We start from the raw sequence: 11,213 nt of genomic DNA, 5'->3' as shown, positions 1-11,213 counted from the left end.
TTGTGAAGAAGCCTAAAGGAAAGAAAAATTTTGCCGCTTCAAATTGATTCATTAAGCCGAAAGTAAAAGCTACAGTATATATTCAAAATGGAGGCTTAAATGGGGCCTAATGATATATGGGTAATTATAAGCCGGTGATTTAAGCCGCCATGACAAGCACTGGTATTTAAGATCTGACAGGAGTGAATTTTACTAAGTGTTGGGACAAACAGGTTTCACAGATTAGAGCTATAAGATTGGATCTGCGACAGTTCAGAAATATGAAATAAAATCTAAACCTAAGGTGGCGGCAGCAGAGAAGTGGGGCTGCCAGACGTTGCAATGAGGATATATTCTGATATCAAAAAATAAGTGCTAAAACTGCTACCGCACAAGATTTGTGTCGTTTTCAGATCAAAACTATGCTATCTAGGAAAGGGAAGGAGGAACGGTGATGAACGCTGGCGAACAGGGAAACCCTATGGCAGATCTGTTAAAAGGAAAAACGAATGCTTAACGACGCTGATGAACAGTGGAGGAGCGCCGCTATGTTCTGGTCCGTTCAGGGTGATGCAGCAGCCGGAGTTGAAGCAGTGGACGAAGGTCGACGGCGGCGGAGCTCGGGAGCGCTGGAGCGTTGCGAGGAAGAAGATGAAGATGAGAAGGCAAAGGGGGAGAATGGAAAGAGGACCCGTGGCCCTATTTATAGGACTGGAAGGATAAGTGGCAGGCGCGGGAATCGAGGAGATAAGGAAATGGATATGTGACGGCACGAGCGCCTCGATTTTCGGAGGTTCATTAAAAGAGAAGATTTATTAAGATTTGGGTCATATGTAATATTAATAACATGTGACATCATGGCGGGTTACCGCAATTTCAGGAGGTGACGTCATGGCGGGTTGCAATATCTCACAAGAAGATGAAGAAGGATTTTCTCTAAGTGTTGAAGATTGACATGAACAAGTTCAAATCAACCTGGGGCCTAATGTTGGGATATGACTATTGGATATGACCCGCCCAGGAGGGGCCGGGTTATCCCAAGGGCGGTTCATAAACCAAGCCCGTGAATATCTTGAAGATGGCGGTTCATGTAATAGGCTCGTTCAAGGGCCAAAAACCCAAAGGCGGCTTTACGCCCGTGAGTATAAACCGCCATGTATATGTGACTTGTGTTGTAAGGCATGTAAGATAAGTTACCGAGCCGGACACGTTTGTATGAGCCGGCCGGGACTCTGTAAACCGTGGGGCGTCAACCCGTGAATATAAGGGGACGACCTGGCAGCGGCTTAGGGCAAGAAACAACAGATCGAAAGCCAGGCTAAGAATATTCGCTCCCTGGTAATCGAAACCCTAGCAATACCACCTCAAACTGGATTAGGCTTTTACTTCACCGCAAGGGGCCGAACCAGTATAAACTCCTCGTGTCCTTTGTCCCATTTAACCCCTTTAATCTAACCTCGTCGCCATGGTTCCACAACTAAGTCCTTCCACTAGGACATCAGCCGTGACAATTCCACGACAATGGATGCTGTATTGAGCCTCTCGGACGGTTTAGATAGAGTACAAGGCTTGGAGGGCAAGAAGCCTCTCCTAGAGATAAGGAAGGAGATGATTACAAATCATAGTCTACCATATACAAAGATATGCCTATATACTCTAACATCCCCCGCAGTCGTAGCAGTAGCGTTGCGAACAACAGGAGCGTCGCGGAAAGTCAGGCTGGAGAGAATAGCAGCCGACGGACTGACATCCCCCTGCAGTCGTAGCGGGAGCGTCGTGGACAGTATCGCGTCCTGGACGCGTTGACTATAGAGGAAGCCGACGAGTTGCTCAAGCGGATGATAGCCTTTTGTGCCGATGTCGATGTAGCCGAGAGCATAGGGTGGTGTAGCCTTGGTCGAGGTAGCCATGCGAAGGACGCCGTGGTCGATGTCGAGTCGGGGTAGCCGGTGTCGAGGGAGTCACCGTGGAGCCGGAGGCGCCGAGTTAGTCATGGGCGCAGTGGTGTCGAAGAAATGGTGCACCATGAAGGTGAATGGTGTTGACGACGCGTTGCGCCGGGTTTGCCAAGCCTGGGAACACATCATGACGAAGGCACGCATCGGTGTTGCCGGCACCGGGCATGCGTAGATGGACGAAGTCGAAGTTGACGAAGCGTCGCACCAGGCTTGCCAGGCCCGGGGACACGTCGTGGACGAAGGCACGCATCGGTGTTGCCAGCACCGGGCATGCGTAGACGAGAGACCTGCACGAGCTGTACGCCATGTCGAGGAGTCGAGGGCCAGCAGAGAAGAAGACTCAACGACGGTTGTGGCGCTAATCGGCATGGGGGCCGATGTCACCAATGATGATCGGAGTAGACGAAGTAGTCGGGGTAGATGATGGTGACGCTTGTGACGAGCTGGTGCTGGACGAAGACGAAGGAGGTGGACGGGCGGCGGCGGTGGCCGAAGCAGAGAGGCGGCGGCGTCTAGGTTAGGAGCGCGGCGGCTATGCTCGAAGTGGGCGAGGAACCCGACAGCGTGACGAAGACCGACGCGGACGGTGGCGTTCCCGCGCCGAGGGAGACGGCGTGGCGCATACCACGGGAGGTCGACGCGCGGTGATGGCGAAGTGGACCGCGGGCCGCAGCGCTACGGCCCGGAGGGGCGATGCAGCGCCGGCGGGAAGACCTCGGGCGGCGGCGGTGACCGCGGGCCGCGGCGCGATGGCCCGAAGGGGCGGCGCGGCAACGGAACCTGGGTCGGTGCAACCGCGGGGACGGCTCAAGACGGCGGTGTGGACCGCGTGCCACGCTCGCTACGGCCCAACGGGGCGACGCAGTGGCGGCACGAGGGTCGGTGTAGCCACCGGACGGTCTGAAACAGACGGTCTCGGGGCGATGGTGGATCGTGGGCCGTGACACTACGGCTCGAATGGATGACGCAGCGATGACGTGGGTCGTTGCAACCGAGTGATGAACCATGGGATGGTGGTGCTGCGGCCCGACGGGACGATATAGCGGCAGCCCGATGCTGGATCGGTGACGATCTTCAGACGATCCAGTGGACTTACACGCATATGGTTGATCAGACAGAACGTGGAAAACCAGACTAAGAAGACGCGGATGAGCTCGACGAGGTACCGGTGACGGTGCATCGCGCGGCTGGACAAGCGCGGCAGGACAAGAGTGTTTCTCTTGCATGGACACGAGCAGGAATGCAAGCACACCCATACGGGACGTGCAAGTAGTTAACTCCTGCACGCCGTGACGGAAAATCCTATTCACCGCTCGCTGCGGCAAACTGTCGAGCGATCGCACAGGGGCAGCGCAGCGAGCGACAGAAATGGGCCGGCCCACACATAATGCGTCCAAACCGGTTTTGGGAACCTTTCAGAAGGTTCCTTGAACCGGGTTTTTTTTTCCTGTATCGTTTTTATCTGGTTCTTTTTCGGCTTTTTATTGTTTTTTATTTCTCTTTTTTTCGTTTCTGTTTCTTTTTCATTTTTTCGTTTTTTGTTTCTTGTTTCACTTTCTTTTTCAAGTTTACTTTTTTTCAGAATATGTTCTTGGTTTTACAAAATGTTTATGATTTTTTTTTTATTTCCTTTCCTTTTCTTCTCTTTCTTTAAAAAAAATCAAAAATTTAAATTTTGTTCGTGTTTCCAAAAAATTTTCAGTTTTTGAAAAAATGTTCTCAAAATTCAAAATTTGTTCTCGTTACACAAAAAAGTACAAAACTTCTAAAATTCAGAAAATGTACTGAATTTCAATTTTTTGTTCACATATTCAAAAAATGTTCGCGCTTCCAAATTTGTTCGGGATTTTTAAATATTTCTCTCCGTTTCAAAATATGTTTTCAAGATTCAAAAAATGTTCATGCTTTAAAAAATTGTTCGGACTTCCAATTTTTTTCACATTTTCCAAAAAAAATTCATGCTTCCAAATTTGTTCGGGATTTTTCAAAATTGTTCTCTATTTCAAAAAAAATTCTTGAGTTTAAAAAAATGTTTGTGCTTTAAAAAATTGTTCGCTCTTCCAAATTTGTTCGGGAGTTTTCAAAATTTGTTCTCAAGATTCAAAAATTGTTCGCGCTTCCAAATTTGTTCTCCATTTCTAAATTTGTTCTGAAGATTCAAAAAATGTTTGTGCTTCAAATTTGTCTTCAAGATTCAGAACATTGTGTACAAAAAATATACACTTTTTTTGTACAGAATATGTTCCTGTGTACAAAGTATGTTTAGAAATGAAAAAAATGGTCGCACTTTTTCAAAATATACACTTTCAGAAAAAATCTACAATTTCTTTTAAGATGTTCACTACAGTGTGTAATTCTGGTTGTACGGTTGTACTAAGTTATTATAAGTGCGCGTTTGTATGCTAGTACAAGGAATGCTAGTCAGGTGGAGTGGCTGGGAGCATGCACTTCGAATCTGTAGGTCATAGGTTCGAGTTTTCATCGCGTTTCACTTCCCCCTTTTTGCTTTCTTTTCTTACCACCGGTACAGCACTATGGGCCGGCCCAGTCAGGCTGCGCCCCTGTGCGCGGCGACGACATTTTGACGCAAAGCGCGTCCAATAGGAGCTCCCCGCCGTGACGTGTTGTGCAACAACAGGCGCGTAGACAGCCCACACGGCCATGCAGAACGCGAGCGGCCGCCACGGCTTGTGCGCAGCCCAACCGGCCTCGGATGTTGACGCGTCGTTCTCGGTGGATGATGAAGATGTTGATGGAGTGACGACACCCGATGGAGAAAAATATGCAGACGGACTTGCAGATCTCAAGCGTCCCTGAGATGCCGCATCTCGTGCCAGTTGAAGGCGGCCGGTGTTAGAGCCACAAGGTTGGAGTAGAGGCGAACCAATCTTAAATCGGAAAACCAAAAAAATAGACACCGATCAAAGCGACCGGCAAGAGAGAAAACCCGGATCAAAGATCGGGAAAAAGACTCTCTAGGGCAGCCGGTCAACACGACCGGCGGACGAACCCTAGGTACGGGCGGCGCGGCCCCCGGCGGCGGTCATGGAGGCCGACCGCCCCAGGAGCGGCACGCGGGACGGTAGCGAGGGGCCCGGCTAGGGTTGGATCGGTTAGGCTGATACCATGTTAGAAGGGAGAGAGATGTTTGATGCAGAATATGATGAAAGTTGTATTGAGCCTTTCGGGCGGTTTATATAGAGTACAAGGCTTGAAGGACAAGAAGTCTCTCATAAAGATAAGTCAGGAGATGATTACAAATTATAGCCTACCATATATAAAGATATGCCTATATAATCTAACAGCATGAAGTAAGGAAAATGATAGCTCGAGTCTAAAACAAGTTGCGTTGCAACGCTTTCCTACCCTCGCTGGCCCCACTGGCGAAAAACAAATATTACCTAGCGGAAATCCAATTTGGCTCCTGGGAGCACGTGCTCCTGCGTGAAAAATGATTTTTTAAATATCAACAAAATCCTAACAATTTTATTTTGTTTTCATAGTCACATCCAAATGCTACCTGCAAAGTTGTAGGCAAAAGGGTTAAACATTTTGGCATGTGCAGAAATAAAAACAAATTGAATACCAAATGCTACCCCATATTTGCTCTCTCACCAACCAACGAAACACTACTGCTTTGTTTCACATGAAAATTGTTAAGCATGCTTACGACACTAACATGAATATCTGCAAAAAAAAAAATCATTTTTAGAAAACATGTTACCACTTTTTTTAGATACTACTAGGTAATTGCCCGTGCGTTGCAATGGGGCATAAATATTCTAATGGTTCAGTACAATCATGGCAAATATATACCTTTACAATCCTCATGCACATCTTGCCAAATCATGTCTTGTTCATAAACATTTAGCTAGAAAGCAAATATAAGATGTAATGCATCCTTCGGTCCCATTTTTATATGGACAGAATATGAACGGGCAATGAAACCCCAAGATTGAGTTCTACTCCCTCTACAACAAGATATGTTTTGACACTACAATAATGTCTAAAAATATCTTATATTATGTTACAGAGGGAATAGTTGCTTGTGTTTTTCGAACACCAACACATACGTAATCATATTGTCGTCTACCTCGCTTGGGAGATGAAGTGTATTGTATGTCTAATTTGCAAGTGAAACAACCGTTACCTGCACAGGAGACGTCATATTAAATTTCTTATTTACAAAAATAATGAAAGATGCATGCAATGATCACTCTAAATACATAGTAGTACAACATGATGTTATGTGGTCCAGCTTCCACCCTTGTCACCTTGCTCTTCGATGATGATCGAGTCTCTGGAGACGAAATCCCATCAGCAGTGCCCATGGCATATGATCACAATTTACAGGTTATACATTAACATATACCAACATACTGGAATGTATGGAAATCTGGACATTAGTGCATGCCTTGAATCATTGACTGTCTTGAGCTTGTACTCCTTAACTGTTTCACCACCTGAATCTGTACTTCCCCTTTATAATTTCTCATGTACAACATCAGCATGATCTGAGAAGATAAGCACTGTCCACTACCGCAGGATTGTTATTATCTGAATTCTAATTGGAGTCACATGCTCTCGCTGTCCTGTCTTGCTCTTGCAGCAGTAGCTGCTGCTGCCGCCTTTTTATTGGTGATCTCTCTGCTTTGTTACCACGCATAAGCACAATTAGAAAGCTGATGTGATGGTTGCTAATGCACGTACGCGAATGCAAGGAGCTCACCTCAGTGGGTGCTACGGACATGGCGGGCGGCCGTGGCGCAGCATCTTGAGAATCATGGTCTTGAGGTGCGGTACACCGGTGAGCCCGTTCGGTCGCCCGCGTCTACAGATGAAACATGCCCACAACGATAGGCCATAGGGATAAGAAAGAGAGATATATGAATCACGTTTTCAGAAAATCCAAATGGATAGTGCATGTGCAGGGCCGTTGATGGGGGAGTGCGAGCAGCCTAGAGATTTCTTTCCTTCGTTTCCGCAGATCTCGACAATTTCTTCCTGCATGCCACGCGCGGTCTCCGTGATTATCTTCCGTACATGCATCTGATTGCTTCCTTATGATTTGTTTACCGATTGGTGGAAAAAAGAAAGGAAATTGATGACCTCCATTGAGTTTATTGCATTACCAAAGAGGATATTCATTTTCTTTGCGCAATCAAGGAGGATATTCATTACCGTACCATACATGTACTGATCACGTTTGTATTACAAAACAAAAGATTGGTTACCATACATGAATTATTTGGTTGCCAAAAATATAGCGGGTCCATCCAGCCAGATGTGAATAAAACCGGCAAATAGGGAACCAGCAGAAAGAAAACCGGTGGAGGGAGGAAAGAAAATCGGTGGTGGGGTGGGGCCGTGGGGGTCGTACGAAAGGATGGACGAAGGGTGGGCGACGTAAGAGGGGAGAGGGAACCTTACGTTTCTTTTAGATAAGTAGAGATTCATCCGGGAGAGAGCGGCGTTTCGGTGCCCGGGTGCATCTGCACCCGGTTGAAAAAAAATCGTAAAAAATTCAGAAAAATTCAAAAAATTCCAAAAAAAATCTGGATGGTAGACAATTTGATGCGTGAGGTATGCTCCAATTTTCAAAACATTTGGACTTCTGTGCAGCTCTCAGAAAAAAAGACAAATCAGACCAGAACAGTATATGAACAGTGCACATTTTTACAGACCTCCGATTTGTTTTTTTTTGCTGAGAGCTGCACAGAAGTCCAAATGTTTTGAAAATTGGAGCGTACCTCACGCATCAAATTGTCTACCACCCAATTGTTTTTTCGAATTTTTTGAATTTTTCTAGTATTTATTTTGATTTTTTTCGTGAGCGCAGGTGCAGATGAGCTCGGGCTCAGATTCGAATTTTCCCATCCGGGAGCATTTGCTCCCCGGCGCCAAAACGCCTCCCTTGTTTCGTAGTGTCTTCTTGGGAGGAGATAAGGATCAAACATATCTATAACCTATGGGGTAGTGGCTTATAGGGGTGGGTATATGGGTCAACCTTAAGTTTTTTTCTTTGAACACAGTACAGACGCAAACACTTATACATATGCATATATACTCACCCCTATTAACGAACGTAAGCACACCCAACTCATACGAGAACTTATGAGAAACTCATCCTACGCAACATCTTAATATTGATAAAGTCATCACAAGCATCTCCGCAGTCGATGAGAACGTCTCCTCCCACTGAACGAGAATCAACAGAAAGCCTGAAATAAATCCAGAAAAATGTGTCCTAAGTTAAAACCCAGTTCTTGGGCTAGAACCTAGTTTAGTGTTTTCCCTTCATACATCGGGTGCTCGGAGGGTTAGACTCAGGTCCAATTTTTTTGTCTACACCTAGTTTCGATCAATGTTGCACAGACCCTTACGTTCCAATTTGGCTATAAGTGGGAAATGGAGCCCATGCAAACCACCGACGATGGTCAAAAATTGTGAAGTATTCAAAATTTCCTTTGTTTCCTTTCCCCGCGAGTTCAAAAGCCACAATTGTTCTACATCCTCAGGATCAGTGAGACTTAAAATATGACATAGAATATATCAACAAAACTAAGAGTCTTGGATCAGGTCAAAACCCGGCCATGCTTGGAGAATCGAAAACTTGTGAATTGTGATGGGGCCGGCAAGTAAACTCCCAGCCATGGTCACCAACGACCAAGGGACGAACAAACGACTGACTCATCCATACACTTATAACTCTTTTTACTAGTGCTAGTGCCAGGGGTCAAATGACCGACATGCTATGCAATGAAATTGTTCCTCGTCACATGTGCATGTGGACCAAATTAAGCACCAGTCCATGATGATCGAACATGGGTCATCTATCACTCGCACGGTCGATTATGTCACGTGAGACAATGTGAGTCTCGTGCAATGGTTCATGGCAATCGCTTCATCCATTGTCATCGTTACAGATTGGTTTATGGTATGAACCGGTAGAAACTGGTTCTGCATATGAATCGATGGAAACTGATTTTTTATATGAAGTTTAATTTGTTGGTTAACTTAACACTTTGCACCGACATATATTTTCCTCTATAAAGAAATATATGGATTGTCCGATCGTATTTCTCCACATGTTACGTCATGATGAGATCATGGTCACCCGGATGTTGGTCCGACCTCACGCTATAGCATGTCAAAAAATCTTTGCTTTGAAACGTCAACATTTGTAATTTTGATTTCTTCAACAATTTTGAAAGTTCATACTGTACACATGAGCCAGATTAGTTCCACGTGATCAAAATGAATGCAAATCAAAACTAAAAGCATAAATTTATCAAAGCTACTACCATTAATACAAACCTAAGAACCGAAAATTGGAGTTCATGTTGGTCAGAACAAGTAACAAGTGCGGCTTGACCTAATGATGACGATCATGATCCATCCAACGATGCAAGTAACATGCATGCACCTACCACCTAGAAAGTTGTGAAATGAATACGGCAGACCAGTCCATCTCCAACAATATGATCTTCCGACGGTTAAACCCATCCAAACAGTTAGTCAACTCCTCCGTCACTCCAGTCTCAAGGTCAGCCATATAAATTTGCTTCTGGCTATCCTTGAGTAGCATCGTGCCACTTTTATCTCCTAACAAGGTTAAGCATATTGGCCTTGGTCTTCTTTTCATACGCCCAGATGGTTTCAATGTGGTAGTGCCGGCACGGAGCCACTCGGTAGTACCACCATGATCACTCTTTTTCTCATCTTGTCGTGTGTAGATCTCTAGCCTGAGACCCGGCCTCGATAGCAATAACACCGAGAGCATCCCATTAGCGGTGACCGTGAGTTGTGGCTCGTCGTACGTCCGGGAATAACTCAACGAGGGCTTGATCATTATACGAGAGATGTGATTCGTCTCAGCGTCCACGTCAACTGACCAGGACCCAACCTTCCAATGCACCTTGCCGTGAGACACGACGGCATCAGGATATCCACAGTCACCCATCTGCCCATAGGGTCCAAAAGTTATTTTTCTAGGCTTGCTCCATGTGGCCTCTCTGGATGAGAACGAGTACAAGTAGGGATCGAGCCCATCATACATGGTGCCGAGGATTAGCACTTTGAAGAAGGTCGAGTAGCCTGGTGATGACAACAAAGGTTGCTGCTCTAGGGAGCAGTCTGCACCAGTTAAGATGGCGTAGCCGCTTTTGCCGAAATTCAGACCACCACTTACTAGGGGAAGCACATCGCATTTGCCCGCAAGCAGATTGCACATGGCAAGGCGATATTGATAGCCGAAATCGCCATGGACACCAATCTGCACGAGAAGGAGGCCACGGCGTGCGACGAGTGGCACCGCGTGGTCGAAAAGGCATAGATCGGTGTCCGGGAAGAAGGAGGAGAGGCAGCGGCGGCTGGGGCCGAACACCGACCACGGCGTCGGGACAAAAAACGTCACGAAGGTTGCCACCCCCGGCACGAAGGTGGGATCCGTTCGGTCGAGCCGTTTCATGGTGAAGAACCCGGCCAGGAAGGTCGACCACGTGCGGCGGCACGCCGCCTGATCATCCGGCCAGCAACGACGGAGGAAGGAGGCGTCTGATACAAGGCGGCTCCACTTCCTGCACGTGACGGCGCAGCGGAAGAGAGCGGCGGTGTCCTCCAAGCGGACGAGGATCTCGCGGATCGCGTCCTCCGGGAGCGACACCGCGGTGGCCGCCGCCGTCTCTTCCATCTTCGATCTGTATTGGGATCGATTGGGTGCCACGTATGTGTGATTGGATGAGGATCTGCTAGGTTTTACGTGATGTCATCAAACTATATATCTTTCCCTAATCTATTCCTAATAACAAAGTACGGATTGACTCCGTGGGTTCACCGTCACAATACGCTTCTTCACGTGAATTTACGCTTTCAGTTTTTTGTCCGTCCGTCTCATCTATCTTTTTCTATCTGACAAGGTGGTATTAATCTTGCTGCGTCCCCAACTAGCTCTGGTGTTTGAATCGTTATCCCTGCTGCGTCGCCCAGCTGGGCCTAAATCCACGTGATATGGGCCTATTTTTTAAATAAAGTTATATGGGCCAGCTGGTCCTGTGGGGGTAGTGGTTAGCTTAAAATAAAAATAGGTTTCGTATACGTCAACAGCTAGCTAGCGCTTCTCTGTGCATACGTCGTCGATCGGTCCCGGGTAATTTTCGTACGTCTGTCGCCAAGCTGGGCCTCGCCAGTGTGTTATGGGCCAACTGGTCCTGATGTGCTGATGTAACAACTTTTAAGAATGCCACCAACTGAGCTATTTGTCTTTGTGCGAAAAAG

The 11,213-nt window shown here is 46.7% G+C and overlaps 1 protein-coding gene across 1 annotated transcript; it reads right to left on the bottom strand.

Annotated features, from left to right (window-relative positions):
• Positions 1-5,453: 5,453 nt before the first annotated feature.
• On the bottom strand, positions 5,454-10,629 carry LOC147961806 (uncharacterized). Its single transcript, XM_087533950.1, has 5 exons — positions 9,829-10,629; positions 9,401-9,780; positions 6,318-6,417; positions 5,617-5,624; positions 5,454-5,457 (listed from the first exon to the last, which is right to left on the bottom strand). The coding sequence occupies exons 1-5, from the start codon at positions 10,627-10,629 to the stop codon at positions 5,454-5,456; spliced, it is 1,293 nt and encodes a 430-aa protein (XP_087390076.1).
• Between the last annotated feature and the right edge of the window lie 584 nt (positions 10,630-11,213).

The sequence above is a fragment of the Triticum urartu genome, chromosome 7A, assembly GCF_056163025.1.
Source record: "Triticum urartu cultivar PI428250 chromosome 7A, HENAU_Tu73, whole genome shotgun sequence".
NCBI lineage: Eukaryota > Viridiplantae > Streptophyta > Magnoliopsida > Poales > Poaceae > Triticum > Triticum urartu.
This window is presented reverse-complemented; position numbering and strand designations above follow the sequence as displayed.